Source organism: Oncorhynchus kisutch, linkage group LG4 (genome assembly GCF_002021735.2).
Source record: "Oncorhynchus kisutch isolate 150728-3 linkage group LG4, Okis_V2, whole genome shotgun sequence".
Taxonomy (NCBI): domain Eukaryota; kingdom Metazoa; phylum Chordata; class Actinopteri; order Salmoniformes; family Salmonidae; genus Oncorhynchus; species Oncorhynchus kisutch.
The window spans coordinates 77,325,524-77,345,903 of record NC_034177.2 but is presented as its reverse complement, the minus strand read 5'-3'; the positions used below and the strand labels follow the sequence as shown (position 1 = coordinate 77,345,903).

General features: G+C 42.0%; 1 protein-coding gene across 10 annotated transcripts in view; it reads right to left on the bottom strand.

Moving 5' to 3' along the window:
- LOC109890019 (girdin) overlaps positions 1–20,021 on the bottom strand; it is a 78,951-nt gene extending 58,930 nt beyond the window's left edge. For all 10 annotated transcript variants that reach the window (XM_031823678.1, XM_031823682.1, XM_031823683.1 and 7 more), the window contains exons 1-3: positions 19,176–20,021; positions 18,946–19,046; positions 2,880–2,988 (exon numbers count right to left, since the gene is read on the bottom strand). In XM_031823678.1, the coding sequence (XP_031679538.1) occupies positions 2,880–2,988; positions 18,946–19,046; positions 19,176–19,238 (273 nt within the window). In that variant the 5' untranslated portion in view covers positions 19,239–20,021. The remainder of the gene's footprint in view (positions 1–2,879; positions 2,989–18,945; positions 19,047–19,175) is intronic.
- Between the last annotated feature and the right edge of the window lie 359 nt (positions 20,022–20,380).

Here is a 20,380-nt window from a genome sequence, read left to right as displayed (position 1 = left end):
CAACGCCACACAAAGGGAAAATGTTGTCCACACAAAGGGAAAATGCCAAGGCGTTTCCAGTTAACTCGGTAGTTGATTGTGGGAGCTAAAGCCTCTCAACGACCATTGAGAGACTTGCTAGAAACGGGCAGGAGGAACGGTGGGGGCTTCTAATGGACACCGGGCTGAATATATATAATGAATCATGAGGTTAACACAAAGGCAGGGAGGGCCAGGAAAAGACTGATGACACCCACCCTAGAAGCACAACACATTTATTGTTTCGTTGTGCTTGAGGCTACTGCTTCCAGCTTACATGCGGCTACTAAGGGTCTTATTAAGGCTCTTGGCTCTGTGACAGATCATTTTGCATTATTTATGCAGTATTTATGCTGCAGTAGTTTATGTGTCGGGGCCTGGGGTCAGTTTGTTATATCTGGAGTACTTCTCCTGTCCTATTCGGTGTCCTGTGTGAATCTAAGTGTGCGTTTTCTAATTCTCTCCTTCTCTCTTTCTTTCTCTCTCTCGGAGGACCTGAGCCCTAGGACCATGCCCCAGGACTACCTGACATGATGACTCCTTGCTGTCCCCAGTCCACCTGGCCATGCTGCTGCTCCAGTTTCAACTTCCACCTGACTGTGCTGCTGCTCCAGTTTCAACTGTTCTGCCTTATTATTATTCGACCATGCTGGTCATTTATGAACATTTGAACATCTTGGCCATGTTCTGTTATAATCTCCACCCGGCACAGCCAGAAGAGGACTGGCCACCCCACATAGCCTGGTTCCTCTCTAGGTTTCTTCCTAGGTATTGGCCTTTCTAGGGAGTTTTTCCTAGCCACCGTGCTTCTACACCTGCATTGCTTGCTGTTTGGGGTTTTAGGCTGGGTTTCTGTACAGCACTTTGAGATATCAGCTGATGTACGAAGGGCTATATAAATAAATTTGATTTGATTTGATTTTGAAAGACATTTTGAGAGGGCCTAGCAGGGCTTTCTCAAGGCTAATGACCTGTCGATAAACAATGGCCCTGTTTCAATGAGATGTTCAAGGGATGTTTATATTGGATGTTCCAAGGTAATGGACATTATTTCTACCCAAGTAGGACTGTTAACCAAGCTTTGACCAGAGCCTTGGCCATCATCCTACTCTTCAATATGGTATTTAGCAAATATTTGTCTTACCTTTTAACTCTGGACTGGTGGAAATGTAAGTAAGCATTTCAGTGTAAAGTCTACACCTGCTGTGTTCGGTGCATGTGACCAATAACATTTGATGATGAGCATTGGGCTTATTGGAATGAGACTACTTAGTAAGCATTTCACTCTTAGTTCACACATGTCCTTTACGAAGCATGTGATGAATAAAATTAGATTGTATTTCAGTTGCTGCTATGAGACTTGCTGAGCTGCAGATGATTATAGAAAGACCAATGACAGAGACTTAAGTCGTGGGAAATCCTCTCTTCACTGAGACTGTGATGCTTGATAACTCCCACACCTTCAACTCCAAGCATTCCAGCAGTTTATGTTGTGCATGTTGGATCTCGTACTACCTGATCATCCTTCAGAGTGCCAAGACACACTGAGACGACCAATTATCTCTTCCAGCAGCAACGCCTTCAGCAGAAACACCAAATTATCATGGCTGAAATTCTTTGTTGCCCTCTATGTGAAGTACTAAGTGTGTTCCCTCTTGACTGTGAGGTTGGCAAAAAGCTGCTGGACAGATGTGCTGACTGCTAGATAAGCTTTCCATGCTAGAGGTATCACTACCGACCGTGGTTCAATTCCAGGTTGTATCACAACCAGCTGTGATTGGGAGACCCACAGGGCTTCGCAAAATTGGCCCAGCGTCGTCGGGTTAGGGATTGGCAAGGGTAGGCCTTCACTGTAAATAAGAATTTGTTCTTAACTGACTTGCCTCTCACTCAACATCAACAAAACAAAGGAGATGATCGTGGACTTCAGGAAACAGCAGAGGGAGCAGCCCCCTATCCACATCGACCGGACAGCAGTGGAGAAGGTGGAAAGTTTGAAGTTCCTTGGCGTAAAAAGGTTAAATAAAAAATACATGTAGGATATTAAGACCAAAGCCCCTCCCCTCTGCAATCATGGCATATACCAGATCGTCAGCAGGAAGCCCCCCCTTCCCTCTGTCCATCAGATTAATTGGAAGTCTCTCATTACTTGAGCAGAATGGAAATGATTAACTGTGCTCTGAGATTACTCTCACATGCAAGAACATGATATGATCTAATGCAGTAAAAACCTCAGCTGAGCAGCAAAACAGAGACAACTACAGGCAGACAGCTTTTAAAGTTACTATAGTGGGGAAGTAACTCCTAATTTAGTGTCCATTTTAATACTGTTCGGAGCCTTCACAAAACTGAAGCCAAAATACATCCCGGATCTTCATTAGTGAAAGTGTGAGACCCACATCAGTGTTTCAGCTCTAAACCTTTGACTGTCTGAATGCAGCTCCCATCCATTTATAGAATCCTCTGTGACATCTGGATGGAGGTCCCTGTCCCACATCACACCAACCACAGACATCTTCAAATATGTGTGTTTATACTTATTTTCCAATGTGTGTGTGTGTTTATAGGGTAGTTTAAATGTAAGTGTGTGTGTGTGTGTGTGTGTGTGTGTGTGTGTGTGTGTGTGTGTGTGTGTGTGTGTGTGTGTGTGTGTGTGTGTGTGTGTGTGTGTGTGTACGTACGTCCAATGCAGTCTCCACTGAAACTTGTCTTGCTGACAAACCTCAGAGACAAATACGTCATTGATCCCAAATAGCTAGGAGACACATGGTTTCAACAGCTCAGCACAACGAACCAGACCTCAGCAACAGATGCACTCTATCATTTTTCCATTAGAGCTTCAGGGTTCACTGTACACTCACCTGGTAATAGGACTTGATCTGTCGGATCAGGATGGAGAGGTTTTGTATGCGTAGTGTTGAGTCATTGTTCACTTTCTTGTTGGTTCTTTGAACAGTGGCTTTAGGATTTCTATGGGGAAGAAACAGATGAGAATAACAGCAGAGATGAGACAAATCCATTTGGAACTGTAAATTGTGCTGTCTGTCACTCAGTCAAATGCTGCATTAGCAATACCGTGATAAGTGAGTCAGTAACCAGGTTGCCATCCAACCTTTTTTTGCAAGTATAATGAACAAAAATCGAAAATGCAACAAGCAACAATTTCAAAATTGCATATAAGGAAATCAGTCAATTAGAATAAATAAATTAGGTTTCTAATCTATCGATTTCACATGACTGGGAATACAGATATGCATCTGTTGGTCACGAATACCTTAAAAGGAAGGTAGGGGCGTGGATCAGAAAACCAGTCAGTATCTGGTGTGACCACCATTTGCCACATCTCCTTCATACATGTCCATCCAGAGCATCCCAAACATGCCCAATGGGTGACATGTCCAGTGAGTATTCAGGCCATAGAAGTACTGGGACATTTTCAGCTTCCAGGAATTGTGTACAGATCCTTGCGACATGTGGCCATGCATTATCATGCTGAAATATGAGGTGATGGTCGCGGATGAATGGCACGGCAATGGGCCTCAGGATCTCGTCACGCTATCTCTGTGCATTCAAATTGCCATCGATAAAATGCAATTTTGTTTCTTGTCCGTAGCTTATGCCTGCCCATAACACAACCCCACTGCCACCATTAGGCACTCTGTTCACAACATTGACATCAGCAAACCGCTCGTCCACACAACGCCATACACGTGGTCTGCAGTTGTGAAGCTGGTTGGAAGCACTGCCAAATTCTCTAAAATTACGTTGGAGGCGGCTTATGGTAGAGAAATGAACATTAAATTCTCTGGCAACAGCTCTGGTGGACATTTCGGCAGTCAGCATGCCAATTGCATGCTCCCTCAAAACTTGAGACATTTGTAGCATTGTGTTGTGTGACAAAACGGCACATTTTAGAGTAGCCTTCTGTCCCCAGCACAAGGTGCACCTGTGTAATGATAATGCTTTTTAATCAGTTTCTTAATATGCCACACCTGTCAGGTGGATGGATTATCTTGGCAAATGAGAAATGCTCACTAACAGGGATGTAAACAAATTTGTGCACAACTTTTGAGAGAAATAAGCGTTTTGTGCATATGGAACATTTCTGGGATTTTTATTTCAGCTCATGAAACATGGGACCAACACTTTACATGTTGCGTTCATATTTTTGTTCATTGTACATGTCGGATAAAACAAATGTCATGACAGGCCTCATGGAACCGGAAAAACTTTCGCTAAACTTTACAAATGTTGACAATGTGGGATCATTATGTGTCGGTAAAATGAATTATGCAATAAACTTCTTCTTTTTTTTAAATCGGTGGAAGAAAGGCTTTTATGAGTAAATATTGATATAATAACCATCATATCGAAGTAAACCTGAAGTCACGCGATGGCGTGTGGTCCTCCCACTACGACTCAGTTTATTAGGCTACAGATTAAATAAATGATGATGAACTTCACAGGATGGGAAAAGGGCAAGTTGATGAGCTTGATGCTCCTAACCATTGAGGGTCTTATTCTGGTTACATGATAAATTGATGCATGGCTGCCGTAAAAATAAAAAATAAACCTATTTTGTCCATAATAATTTCATCATGTAGGTTTTACATGCACTTCAGCCAGCTAGACCGCACATGCAAATACCAGAGTGGGCACACTCGCTATATAATGCCCCCCCCCCACAAAATGTATTTTTATGTGCCCTACGTTATCACACAAGTCAATTTAATGGAAACATCTCTGTTGGGAAAATGTGCATATGGTTTATATGCAGATTTGAGAATGTTCGCATGAAAATGTGTTGCCAATTGGATGGAAACCTAGCTAGTGTTTTAACATTGACATTTCTCATGGTTAGGTTGAGGACCCCAGTACTGACAGAGCTAGGTCTTAACTGTGTTGTTAGTCTGTGACAGTTTGCCGCAAAAACAACTTAACTTATTACTTTGAGGCAAGTGTGAGACTCAGAGGGATTCAGCGTAGAGGTCGGCCGTTTATGATTTTTCAACGCTGATACCGATACCGATTATTGGAGGACCAAAAAAGCCGATGCCGATTAATCGGCCGATTTTTTTAAACATTTTGAATAATGACAATTACAACAATATTGAATTAACACTTAATATAAAACATCGGCGCCCAAAAATACCGATTTCCGATTGTTATGAAAACTTGAAATCGGCCCTAATTAATTGGCCATTCCGATTAATCGGTCGACCTCTAATTCAGCGTTCTAGTTCAGTCAAGGAGCACTATTGGGATGTGTTCCCCTAAGGCTAGCAGTGTGACTGCTGATGTTATCAGGAGTGTCAACCTGCGTTAACAACAGACATTCCAAACACATTGGCACGTTTCAGACCCACAATAAGATACTGATCTTTCATAGTGAATAACTCAACTTCATCGTAATTAGGGTATCAAAATCCCTCGAGAGTGAAGTTAACAGTAATACCTTTACTTAGTTGGTTTCCAATATACTAAGCTTTTACATGGGTATGGTTCTGATGCTGTCCTCAACGCACATGGCCAAAAAATGTTTTAAATGCCACACACTTCAGGACAGTCCGTTTTTCCTTGCTAGCTGAATGTGTGAGGAATGCATTACATTTAAAGGGTAGGAAGCATGAGTTTTTACTCTCCAAAGTAACAGTGTGGTCAAAGACTTAGTAATTTAGTTGTAGTCAAGATCTGCTTATCTATAACTACAAACATAGTTATGTTTTAGCGTTTATACATATTAATTAACTTATTTCCGGATATCTTGTAAACTACCCACAATGCACTATTTCTCAATGTCATATGGAGAACCGGTGCTACCTAGCTAGTTCCAGCTGGCTAACGTTAGATACTAGCCATGCTAGCATATAATTACATTCCAAACCAAGGGTTGGCATTAGTGAACTACTATGCACATCCACAAAGAAGAAACCACATAAATGAATGCGAAAAACTGCATCTCCTCTTCTCCTGTACATTTGGTAGTGGTTGCGAGTGTCAGCAGTGATGGATATAAACCGAGTAAATTCAATGTGGATTTACCTCACTATATCGCTATTGAATTAGCCGAATCTCCCTCTGAAGGCCTCTCCTTTGCTCTTCTTTCAGCCGTCAATCGGTAAGTCTCTGCTCTCTCTACTTGTTGTTGTGTTCTGTGGGTTCCTGCCTGTGCTAGACTAGTTGTTCTCTGGCTTACTACTTAGCTATGTCGACCGTGGTGGTACGCTAGCTAGGCTAGCTAAAATAACAAACTTTAGCTGGCTGGCTTACTGGCTAAGATAACTGCCTATACTGGTAACATTATCTGATAACTGGTTAGATGGCATTATGTATTTCCAAAACACTGGTTTACTATAATGTGCCTGTACGCTAGGTGTTGATAGCAACTGGCTGACGCAGTGCTAATGTAATGTTAGCAGGCTAGCAGGGCTAACGTTAGCAGGCTGGTTGGTTAGCATCCTTGCAAGCAGATTTGTAACAAATTCATAAAGTATTTGCTTGTAAATTGGCTGAAAATGAAACCAGTCGTCATGTAATATGTTTGACGTTATTTTTGTTGGGAGTTGAAATTCTAGGGAATAGGCTGGCTTGCCAGGTCTTCCGTAAAACATTTTCCGACATGGCTTTGGTATTGTTCGGAAGTTTTTTTAATAATAACTTGAAAAATGGAGGTGTAACTTCGCATTGGGACTTTTGATGCATATACTAATGCAAATCCATAAGTTACATGTGGTAACAATTTTGCTACCTACCCTTTAAATAAATCAACAGCTTAGTATTCAATCATGCATTCTAAATAATTTTGTGACATTGTTTTTAAAACGACTAGATAGCACAATTTGAGGTATTCATTAGGTAGCTACACTATATATACACACAAAGGTATGTGGAAAACATTTCAAATTATTCAACCACAACTGTTGCTGACAGGTGTATAACATTGAGCACACAGCCATGCAATCTCCATAGACAAACATTGGCAGTAGAATGGCCTTACTGAAGAGCACAGTGGCCTTCAATGTGGCACCGTCATTTTTTAAAAACATAATTTTTTTTAACCTTTATTTAACTAGGCAAGTCAGTTAAGAACAAATTCTTATTTTCAATGACGGCCTAGGAACAGTGGGTTAACTGCCTGTTCAGGGGCAGAACGACAGATTTGTACCTTGTCAGCTCGGGGATTCGAACTTGCAACCTTTCGGTTACTAGTCCAACGCTCTAACCACTAGGCTACCCTGCCGCCCCGTCATAGGATGACTGCCCTACAAGAGCTGCCCCAGTCAACTCTAAGTCCTGTTATTGTGACGTGGAAACGTCGCAAAGTGGTGGGCAACATCAGCTTTCAGAACAGGACCGCTGAGTACTGAAGCTCGTAATAATCGTCTGTCCTCAGTTGCAACACTCACTATCGAGTTCCAAACTGCCTCTGGAAGCAACGTCAGCACAATAACTGTTTGTCGGGAGATCCATGAAATTGGTTTCCATGGCTGAGCAGCCTCACACAAGCCTAAGATCATCATGCGCAATGACAAGCGTCGGCTGGAGTGGTGTAAAGCTCGCCGCCATTGGACTCTAGAGCTGTGGAAACGCGTTCTCTGCGGCGGCAAACAATTGGCCCAGCGTCGTGCAAAATTATTCAGCCCCTTTACTTTCAGTGCAGCAAACTCTCTCCAGAAATTCAGTGAGGATCTCTGAATGATCCAATGTTGACCTAAATGACTAATGATGATAAATACAATCCACCTGTGTGTAATCAAGTCTCCGTATAAATGCACCTGCACTGTGATAGTCTCAGAGGTCCGTTAAAAGCGCAGAGAGCATCATGAAGAACAAGGAACACACCAGGCAGGTCCGAGATACTGTTGTGAAGAAGTTTAAAGCCGGATTTGGATACAAAAAGATTTCCCAAGCTTTAAACATCCCAAGGAGCACTGTGCAAGCGATAATATTGAAATGGAAGGAGTATCAGACCACTGCAAATCTACCAAGACCTGGTAAACTTTCAGCTCATACAAGGAGAAGACTGATCAGAGATGCAGCCAAGAGGCCCATGATCACTCTGGATGAACTGCAGAGATCTACAGCTGAGGTGGGAGACTCTGTCCATAGGACAACAATCAGTCGTATATTGCACAAATCTGGCCTTTATGGAAGAGTGGCAAGAAGAAAGCCATTTCTTAAAGATATCCATAAAAAGTGTTGTTTAAAGTTTGCCACAAGCCACCTGGGAGACACACCAAACATGTGGAAGAAGGTGCTCTGGTCAGATGAAACCAAAATTGAACTTTTTGGCAACAATGCAAAACGTTATGTTTGGCGTAAAAGCAACACAGCTCATCACCCTGAACACCATCCCCACTGTCAAACATGGTGGTGGCAGCATCATGGTTTGGGCCTGCTTTTCTTCAGCAGGGACAGGGAAGATGGTTAAAATTGATGGGAAGATGGATGGAGCCAAATACAGGACCATTCTGGAAGAAAACCTGATGGAGTCTGCAAAAGACCTGAGACTGGGACGGAGATTTGTCTTCCAACAAGACAATGATCCAAAACATAAAGCAAAATCTACAATGGAATGGTTCAAAAATAAACATATCCAGGTGTTAGAATGGCCAAGTCAAAGTCCAGACCTGAATCCAATCGAGAATCTGTGGAAAGAACTGAAAACTGCTGTTTACAAATGCTCTCCATCCAACCTCACTGAGCTCGAGCTGTTTTGCAAGGAGGAATGGGAAAAATTTTCAGTCTCTCGATGTGCAAAACTGATAGAGACATACCCCAAGCGACTTACAGCTGTAATCGCAGCAAAAGGTGGTGCTACAAAGTATTAACTTAAGGGGGCTGAATAATTTTGCACGCCCAATTTTTCAGTTTTTGATTTGTTAAAAAAGTTTGAAATATCCAATAAATGTCGTTCCACTTCATGATTGTGTCCCACTTGTTGTTGATTCTTCACAAAAAAATACAGTTTTATATCTTTATGTTTGAAGCCTGAGATGTGGCAAAAGGTCGCAAAGTTCAAGGGGGCCGAATACTTTCGCAAGGCACTGTACATGTTCCATTTTAAAACATTTGTCTTACAAAGGAGTTGTTTAATCTAACCGCTTAACTATTTATCTGTAATTATTTTTAACTCATCGTTTTCTAAACTTTACAGGAAAATGCCATTGGCACTATCTGATGTGTGGAGACAATTCACTGCAGCTAATGTAGTTGGAAAAGCTGTGTACATTTGCAAATACTGTGCCAAATCATATGTGAAGAATGCAACAAAGATGCAGAATCATCTGGCCAAGTTCATAAAGTTCCCTCAGCGCTCACAACAAGCAACCTCTGACACCTTATCGATAGTCAAATCATATGTGAAGAATCAGAAGGTTTTTTGACTCAATGGAGGAACGTTGTCATAGAAATGCTGATGAATGTCTTGCTCAAGCTGTGTATGCAACTGGTTCACCTCTGATGCTCACAGGCAATGTGCATTGGAAGTAGAGGTCGACCGATTAATCGGCATGGCTGATTAATTAGGGACGATTTCAAGTTTTCATAACAATCGGTAATCTGCATTTTTGGACGGCGATTATGGCCAATTACATTGCAATCCACGAGGAGACTGTGTGGCAGACTAACCACCTGTTACACGAGTGCAGCAAGGAGCCAAGATAAGTTGCTAGCTAACATTAAACTTATCTTATAAAAAACAATCAATCTTAACATAATCACTAGTTAACAACACATGGTTGATGATATTACTAGTTTAACTAGGTTATCCTGCATTGCATATAATCATGACTGTTAATTTATTATCATCACAAACGGGTGATGATTTAACAAAAGCGCATTCGCGAAAAAAGCACAATTGTTGCACCAATGTACCTAACCATAAACATCAATGTCTTTCTTAAAATCAATACACAAGTATATTTTTTAAAACCTGCATATTTAATTCAAAGAAATTCATGTTAGCAGGCAATATTAACTAGGGAAATTGTGTCACTTCCCTTGCGTTCTAAGCAAGCAGAGTCAGGGTACATACAGCAGTTTGGGCCGCCTGGCTCGTTGCGAACTGTGTGAAGACCATTTCTTCCTAACAAAGACCTTCATTAATTTGACAGAATTGTACATAATTATGACGTAACATTGAAGTTTGTGCAATGTAACAGCAATATTTAGACTTAGGTTTGCCACCCGTTCGATAAAATACAGAATGGTTCCGTATTTCACTGAAAGAATAAACGTTTTGTTTTCGAAATTATAGTTTCCGGATTTGACCATATTAATGACCTAAGGCTCGTATTTCTGTATATTTATTATATTATCATTAAGTCTATGATTTGATATTTGATAGAGCAGTCTGAGTGAGCGGTGGTAGTCTGCAGCAGGCTCGTAAACATTCATTCAAACAGCACTTTCCTGCATTTGACAGCAGCTCTTTGCAATGCTTGAAGCACAGAGCTGTTTATGACTTCAAGCCTATCAACTTCTGAGATTAGGCTGGCAATACAATAGTGCCTATAAGAACATCCAATAGTCAAAGGTATATGAAATACAAATGGTATAGAGAGAAATAGTCCTTTAATTCCTATAATAAACTACAACCTAAAACTTCTTAACTGGGAATATTGAAGACTCATGTTAAAAGGAACCACCAGAATGAAATCTGGTGTTCTCATGTTCTGAGCAAGGAACTTAAACGTTAGCTTTTTTACATGGCACATATTGCACTTTTACTTTCTTCTCTAACACTGTGTTTTTGCATTATTTAAACCAAATTGAACATGTTTCATTATTTATTTGAGACTAAATTGATTTTATTTATGTATTATATTAAGTTAAAATATAAGTGTTAATTCAGTATTGTTGTAATGGTCATTATTACAAATATATATATATAAATACATGTGCCGATTAATCATTATCGGCTTTTTTTGGTCCTCCAATAATCGTTATCGGCGTTGAAAAATCATCATCGGTCAACTTCTAATTGGAAGAGATTTCTTAATGTTCTTTGCCCAGCATACACCCCTCCAACCAGACATGCTTTATCTACTCTTTTGCTGGATGCAGAGTTCAACAGAGTTCAAGTGAAGGTCAAGCAAATCATAGAGAAACCAGACTGTATTGCAATAATCTCTGATGGGTGGTCGAATGTTCGTGGGCAAGGAATAATTAACTACATCATCTCCACCCCTCAACCAGTATTCTACAAGAGCACAGACACAAGGGACAACAGACTCAATGGTCTCTACATTGCAGATGAGCTGAAGGCAATCATCAATGACCTTGGACCACAGGAGGAATTTCCACTGGTTAGAGAAAATGCTGCAAACATGAAGGCTGCTTGATCTAAAGTGGAGGAGTCCTACCCTCACATCACACCCACTGGCTGTGCTGCTCATGCATTAAATCTGCTCCTCAAGGACATTATGGCACTGAAAACAATGGATACTCTACAAGAGAGCCAAGGAAATGGTTAGGTATGTGAAGCGTCATCAAGTTATAGCAGCAATCTACCTCACCAAGCAAAGTGAGAAGAATAAGAGCACATTGAAGTTGCTCAGCAACACCTGTTGGGGTGGTGTTGTCATCATGTTTGACAATCTCCTGGAGGGGAAGGAGTCTCTCCAAGAAATGGCCATATTACAGTCTTCCGATATGGACAGCTTCATCAAGAGGGTTCTCCTGGATGATGTATTTTGGGAGAGAGTGGTAAACAGCCTGAAACTCCTGAAACCTATAGCAGTAGCCATTGCACGGATTGAGGGAAACAATGCCATCCTGTCTGATGTTCAGACTCTGCTTGCAGATGTCAGAGAAGAAATCCATACTGCCCACTTCACTGTTGCTCCAAGCATAGGAAACTGCAGTTCTGAAATACATCAAAAAGCGTGAAGACTTCTGCCTGAAGCCCATACACACTGCAGCGTACATATTGGACCCAAAGGCTTTTTGAGCCTGACAACGGGCCATCCTCAACAAGGTTGGAAAGTGACAGTGAAGATGAGGCCTCAGAGTCTGATGTTCAAGAGGTGGACATCGAGGAGGTCCAGGGAGAAGACTGAGAGGACAACCTAAGCTTTAGTTTCTAGACTTATCATTTTACAGATGTACTGTATGTTGAAAACGTTTTTGGGAGATGCGATGGATCATTGGGGATCATTCAATATTCCCTTTCTTTTGTTGTTTAGTGAAATCATCCCATGTGAAGAGTCAACTCTAATTAAAGTTCAACGTAACTAAATCGTTTGAAAAACTTCTATTGGAAGGATTTAATCATTTTTAATTATGTCTACTTATGATAAGGTCAAATGTTTATGTTTCTGTCTCCATATGTTATGGTAAATATATCCAATGCAAAAAACATTACATTTAAATGGTATTAATATTAATTTGCATATATTTCCGTTAATTCCCATATATTCCGGTTAATTCCGACAGAAAGTTTCCACCTCTGAATATTCCCCAAAATGTGCAAACCTACTTAACGCTACAGCATACAATGACATTCTAGATGATTCTGTGCTTCCAACTTTGTGGCAACAGTTTAGGGAAGGCCCTTTCCTGTTTTAGCATGACAATGCCCCGTGCACCAAGCGAGGTCCATACAGAAATGGTTTGTCAAGTTCGGTGTGGAAGAACTTGACTGGCCTGAGCAGAGCCCTGACCTCAACCCCATCGAACACCTTTGGGAAGAATTAGAACGCCAACTGCGAGCCAGGCCTAATCGCCCAACATCAGTGCCCGACCTCACTAATGCTCGTGTGGCTGAATGGAAGAAAGTCCCCGCAGCAATGTTCCAACATCTAGTGGAAAGCCTTCCCAGAAGAGTGGAGGCTGTTATAGTAGCAAGTGTGACCAACTCCATATTAATGCCCATGATTTGGGAATGAGATGTTCGACGAGCAGGTGTCCACATGTAGTGTACCTGAAATTCAATGAAGTGGAATTGAACGATTGAACACTAACAAGACATAAGCATAGGAATATACTGTAATCTCATCTTTCTTCACAGACCATATGACTGAACAAACCATCAAAGTTGACCCAATTTCTGAGTCTCTCCTCTACCGCCTGTCAGTTCAGACCTGTGCTTTGATGATCATCAACCAAAGGTTTTGGACCAACATGGTTTACGAGCTGAGAGATTCAGACATGCAGGCCTCCTTCAATGGTCAGATGTCTCTGGATACTCTCCTCTGACCACTTTTCTCACTGAAGCCCATCTGATGGTGCGACAATGCAGCGCTGCACTGATCTACTGGTCTAGTCTGGAGATCTTAAAGCTTTGCTGATAAAGACTATGCATGTCCCAATGTTGGAGGACGGCACGATTATTCTTTATGACAAAATAACTCATTAGTCGCATGGCCATTTAACCCATTAATGGCATGGTTATTAAAGCTATAGTAAACAGGGTTGTGTGTATACATGCGTGTGTGCTTGTGTGCATGTACGTGAATACACGCCTGCATCTGCGATCCAAACTTTTTGCATTGATGTCTAACACAACCTCCTGTGTATATGGCTGATTTCAAATTAACCTTGACACAATTTCTTCCCTCACCATTAACTCTGTTCTAGATAATTCCACGAAAGACCACTCTACTCAGTAAGAGATAAAACGGTCTTTAAATGAGTCTCCGTCATAATTCCCATGATTGAAAAAAGAGGCCCGTTGCCAAGCAACTGCAAAATGTAATAAACAAGTTTCCAGTGTCTTCCTAAACTCCCGTGTTGGTAAGGATAAGCAGTAGGGCATAGAAAATAATAAAAGGCCCAATTCATGAGACCAGGGAGCTTCATTGAACTATGAACTCAACTAAATAAAAAATGACAACAATAATGATTTTAAATGAAAGCCACCATCCCTGAGAACTGACTTGTCTATACAGCGGATGTATTGAGGCCTTTTGATCAGCTGTGCTCCCACACACACTGCCGCCTCAGTCTTGCAAATCAGAAAGACAGGGTCCTCTTTAACAGTGCTCTGAATGGCACTGGCCACGTGACCCTGCCGCTCATTCAGAGCCCTCTAGAGGAACCCTGTGGGGGGTCGTCTTAACCCCTTAATTAAATAGCATGGCGGGAGCTGTAATCCTGTCAGGCCGAGCTCTGGTTGCACAGAGAGGAAGCTGGGGAATGAGGATGCTAATTTAGTAACTCACATCTCTATACATCACAGGGCCAGAAACACACAGCCAATTCAATGTGCCATGAAAACACAATCCCAATCCTGCCACGGCTTAGTTTTTTTGGGCTGAGGCCCCCCCCAACCCCTCATTGGACAACATCACCCCCAGTGTTACTGGCTGCAGGCGCCTGAATAGGGCCCTTTGTGAGGTCGACAAAATCTAAATACTGTACCACACTGATTAAATAGGCTTTGAAAAACGGAGAGTCAAAGCACAAGTCAATAGTCAATGCAGAGCACAATACCGCCCGGGGGATCCTACGTGCGCTGCGCTGGGTAGTAACCTACTTCTGACACGCTGCATCAAAGTCAGTAGGGGCAGAGGGTAGAGCAGGGAACGGCTGCCCAGTGAGCCTCTCAGTCCAAACTAGGGTTGGGCGGTACCCAGATTTTCATACCGTTACTGTACCATACCGGGGTATACCATATTACAGGAAGTTCACACAAGGGGCGCTATTTCAACAAAAAATACACACCATTTAGGGGGCAGGGATCTTGACACAGGCGGGGATTGCATGTCTCTGTTGTATCCAATAAACTTGATCTTGACGTCTAGCCACTTAGCTAGCAAGTTAGGAAACCAAATAAAGCTGGAGCCCTGAGCTGGGTATAATTAATTTCACACATCTTAGATTTCTTATAGTTATACTTAACTTATAGTTAGTTATAAGCAGTGACTTAACCCCCAACAACAGTATTGAAAATGATACTGTCTGTATTTCAAAATACCCCGGTTTACGGTGTATATATAAACCTAGTTCAAAACCACACTAGGGGAGGAGGAGTGATGACTTCTCAGCCACTTGGACGGCTAACTAGCGGAATTCCCAGAGACTATGCAGTACTATGCAGGCAGGAAGACAGTGAAGCAGAATGACTGTGTGTGTGTGTGTGAGAGAGAGAGAGAGAGAGAGCTGCTGTAGTGCTTTGCCATCGTTTCATGTTCACGTGTGTGCATTTATTTTGTCAGCTCTCGGCCCCTTACAGACAGCACCGGTATCACGGCAATCTACTGAAATATACTCTCTCTACAGGAGAGCACATACATGGTATATAATCCAGGGATAGGGAACGGCGGCAGTAGGTACTGTAGCTCGGCCTTATTTTCAAGCGCTTTAATGGATAGTTTGTTCTCTATGGAGCTTTGTGTCATTGCTGTACATTTCCATTGGGCCTTTCCTATTCCTGTGAGTCTCTGCATGGCCTGGTTAAAGCCGAAGCCTTTCAAGATCACAACAGCTGTTTCCTGCATGTATGACTCACATGGCTTTTTACAGCTCAACATCCTCAATAGACTAGTGACATCAGACATGTCCCCTGTTTACGTGACCATTCAAAGACAGAACAAACAGCTCTGTTGTGTTAACACCAACCATAGGTAGAGAGATAGGGAGATATGTCTCGGTTCAGGCACATAGATGGTAAGTAGTCTAGGAAGAGAGGGAGATCTGTGGCGAATAACTGCCAAGATAAATGGTGGAGGATGCAGCATCTTCTGTCTGACTGGATGGCTGTCTGTCTGTCTATCTATCTATCTGGCTGGCTGTATATCTGGCTGGCAGTCAGTAGCCTACGACTGAAGCATTTGATCTCCAAGGATAAAAAACCCAGCTGTGGAGAATTCAGCAGATACACACCAGCCATACAAATTATACCCCTTCTACCGAAGCAGGGGAGAGAACAAAAGCAGGAGGCGTGCTGCTCAGTGAAAACACAGGGAGAGAGTGTGCAGAGAGGCGTGTTGTGTCTGGTTCATCAGTGTGCAGAGAGGTGGTGGTGCTGACACTGTTGCATTTTATAACCCGTTTTTCCAGGTGAAAGAAACCATGTAGGAGTGTGAATTGGGGGGCTGCTGGAGATTTTAATCCTATCTGGATTAAGATAATGAAACTGTTGTCATTCAACAGATTTCTTATCTATCTTATCTTCCTCTAAACTGTTTTAAGTGTTGGGAGTGGGCCGCGCGCGCTTGGTCGGTGCTTTTGTCCTGACGGAGGTGTTGAGAGAGGGGCTCAGGAACACAGGTAGGGTGGTTTCCTTACAACTGCTGCATGGCTTCAGGTGGAATTCACGTGTCTATGTCACACATGCTCAATAGTCTCATTGATCTTAGCTTCATGGACTTTGAGGTGATTGCATATGAACACTGAAATGGGAGATATTAATACTAACAATATCACTTCCAGAATGAGGGGGATGTAGTATGGCCTTGATACATAAATCTATCTTCAATGCTTCTAGCTCGGAATTGGCCACTGAGGTCAACCTTTGCAGACACTATGAACATGCAGCCAGTCACCTTATTCCAAATGTTGACCTAAACCATTGTAATTTATTATGCATGTACAACCAGATTATTATTTTTTTACCACTGTGATGAGAAGAGGGAAATTACAGTTTTCTGTCCGTCTGTGCTTCACCCAAACAGGTCGCTGAAGGGAGGTCTAATTGGCTGGGCAGTAGTGACTGAGGGGCAGAACAGAGACACCACGCCATCTGTGCCTCCAACTAGCCGTTAGATTATCCAGCCGGGCTTCCTGGACAACTGACGTCTGCCTGCCTCCCTGTCAACAGCTTGCAGAGAGAGCTATTACAAAATAACACACATACAGCTGCTTAAATCATTTGGTGACCCAATCTGTGTACAGTATGTGATGAATCACACACATTCATTATTCAACAAGGGATGCTTCAAATGGTAGTCAGGCAAACTCAGAATTTGGACAACAAGCTCTACAACTTGTTTTATGTTCATTTCATGCAGTACATGATGCATCCTCTACTAGAAAGATGTGCAAAGCTAAAAGTCTTCACAGCCCTGTGATAGAAGGATGATTGCTGTATGCCTTGTAGAAGTGCATTTTTAAACGGATAGTTTTAATCTTCTCTCGATAATGGCTGCTCATGGGAAAGACTGAGCCCCCCTTTACGAGGCTATATTGATCACAGGCAGGTCAATATCAAGTATGCCTACCATTACGCCCACAATAACAGCACTCTGCAGGAGTTTCAACACAGACACAGGCAGTGAGAGGGTTGGCATGTGTGGCAAAGCCATTAGCTTTGCAAACCTCTGGGCGGTTAATAATGCTCCCTGCTCCGCATGTGTTCCGAATTCAGCATCATTGCAGACATCATCACATTTGGTAGCTATGACCTGTTGAACAGGCTGAATGAAGCCATATGAGCGGAACCAAATCAACCAGTAACCTGGTTAATATTAACTACATCTACCCTCACAACAATTATATTATACAACTAAATGGACCACTGGAGGCACTGCATTTTGATTAGGGGCCAATCAAATAAATCACAGAACATGCTGGACTAAAATAAGTTGATCCAGCTAAAGGTAAATGTTTACCAGTAAAAGATGACATTTAAAAGAGCCAATGTAGATGAAACTGTTGTAACTAAACATGTAGCCGTCATAAACTGAGACAAAGACCCGATTCACAACAGCTTCTGACAACGTGCCCTCTGTGTGAGTCTTGCTGGGCAGACTAGTGCCAACAGCTGCCCAAAAATGTACTACACACACACACACAAAGCTAGGATGAAATGACTGGCCTGCCCCAACATCCTGCTGACCAACAAGCACAGCTGAACAACATTTAATTAAAAATGAAAACTGTTCTTGGGCTGAGAATCAACTATTCCAAATATGAGGCTTTGACATGTTATATTGGCAATTGTAAACTAGTCCTACTAGTATGACGACTGGGGTAATGGAAATGAATACAGCACCAAATTTGCTGAAGCAGAACCGAGTAGGGTTTGCAAGGTCATTGGCAACCCAGTAAGACTAGAGAGCCTAGGACAGTGTTGCCAAGGCAGCATGAGGCCAGATTGTAGTAGGCCTACCTGACAACTGTGAGATAATTGGCACAGTAGAGTTTAGACCTGTTAATAGAATGCATGATAAGTAACAAGCTTACAGTGAGCAAGGAGAGAGTGCTCGACAATAACACAAAGGAAATTCATGTGATGTTTGCCTTCTGGTTTTGAAGTCAAAGGGCGATAATGTCAATAATAAATGTCAGAGGCCCTGGTTAATTGGATTAGGGGTGTCATTGTTATTCTACACGTACAGGATTAATACGCCAAAATGGACACACTGTATCATGCACACCTAGCCCAGACAAAAGCATGGGTGGAGACCGCCTTCTTATTTATCGTGCGTGTCTGTGATCATGGCAGAGATTGACGGATTCCTCATTTTGAATCTTCACCAAGAGGTCGGCTGGGTGATTGAGGCAGAATAGCCGCCCTCCGTACAATTCTAGCAGGCAAGAAGAGCACGCGCCAGGGAGTCTTCCAGTAGGCTGCAGATGACACCTCACGTTCTGACATTTTTTGTGACTGACTGCTCGAGTGGAAGATAAACTGATGCCGACTCGAGCCATCGATACAGAACTCGATGTGGTGGAACTGACTGCATAAAATACCTACAATTCACACTGATTTCATTCGGATTTACACCCCATCCTTGCATCGTTGGTTGACATATTTCACTAATGAAATGTGTCATTCTAAGGAATTAATAAAAACATTGTTTGAATTTAAGTCCTGAATTTGTATCAATAATAATTTATGTGTGCATGGGTGTTTGCGTCGACTGTAACCTACAGTGCAGGGCGAACGTTGACCAATGGATCAGAGAAGCATGCGTGGCCATTCATTAATTGATTGGTGTGAAGAGAGTACCCATAAAAGACAAATACGCTACTACTTACATCTCAAGCATGATCTCGTTTAAATAAATGCCATCCACTAATTCAATGTATTCCGATAGTTTGGTGCCATCGTTTCCAGATGAATGCCCAGCCGCCTTAACCTGAAAAATAGGACAATACGCCAAATATGTCAGCAAAACCAAATCACTTTTAACTTAGCATGTATTTTTGATACCCAGTTTAATTAGGAGACTCAAATTCCATGAGAATAGTTAATTAGGGTGCCTTACCCAGGCGACCAAAGGCGTGAGCAGAAATTGCTCCAGCAACGGCGTAAAAACCTCGCTTCCCATTTCCTTGTGGTGGACAGCAACAATTCCAGAGAATATGAATTAAATTGTATTTCTCCTTGTCGGGGAATATTCTCAACGTCGGTTTTCACCCCTCTGAACACGACCTTAATTTAGACGCCGTTCATGTGCTTGGTTTAATTAAACATACACTCATTTCGCCGATGAAGAACAAATGTCCATAGACGTCTGGTTTTGCTGAAAAATGTAATTAATCCACAATTCTCGGACCAGCAGCTACCTTAGATTGTCTTGCTACTTACTTACTAAAGGACAAGGAATCCATCAAAAAACATTAAACCATTGAATCCCATCTAGTCTGTGCCTGTAAAGGCAGCTGACCTATCTACAGCTAAATCATGTGCTAAACTAAGACATTAGACCTGTACTGGTAGGCTAATAATATAGAAAATGGTCCATGAAACAAAAATCTAACGTTGAATGATGACGAAGCACAGAGCTATAAACATTAACTGCTTTCCTCCAATGGACGTCGAGTTAGAATATTCTGTAAAAAAATTTTTTTGTATATATATGCTCTTCCCATCACGTTCCTTTAAGTCTTGAAGGTTGCATTTTCCCCCGCATAAAGCCAACGATTGTTCCAATTATATATATGCCAGAGATGTCCTTCTCCTATCACTTAGTCACTTGGCTGGAAAAGGGGAATAACGGCTGTATAACCTACTACTGGGTGATTTGAGTCTACTGATGGAGCTCTGCTCTAGACGAAGAATCGCCCCCCTCGACTCCGTTTCCATTCCAGCCTCCTCGTTCACCCGTAGAGGACGTGTCTTCTTCCGCCAAAAATCAAATGCGCTCAAGAAAATAGGGCGCAAGCACATTGTCAGATAGAACAATGAGCTAGTTAGTTCTTTGACGTTGTCATGGACATTTCCCCATCCACATGAAATGCACTATGTTGTATGTAGACATAGAGACTAGATTATCAGGGCATAACCTCAAATGTATTATGTTAGGTTGATTCACATTTTATGTGTCAGCTTTGTCAGTGATTATAGGTAAAGTGAGTCTGTCACTAGGCCTATGCATTGTGTGCAGCCTATGTAGGTTATGGGTTGTACTCATATAATAAATTATCTCAAACAAGACTAGAAAAATAATTTGTGTTAACACGTAAAGAC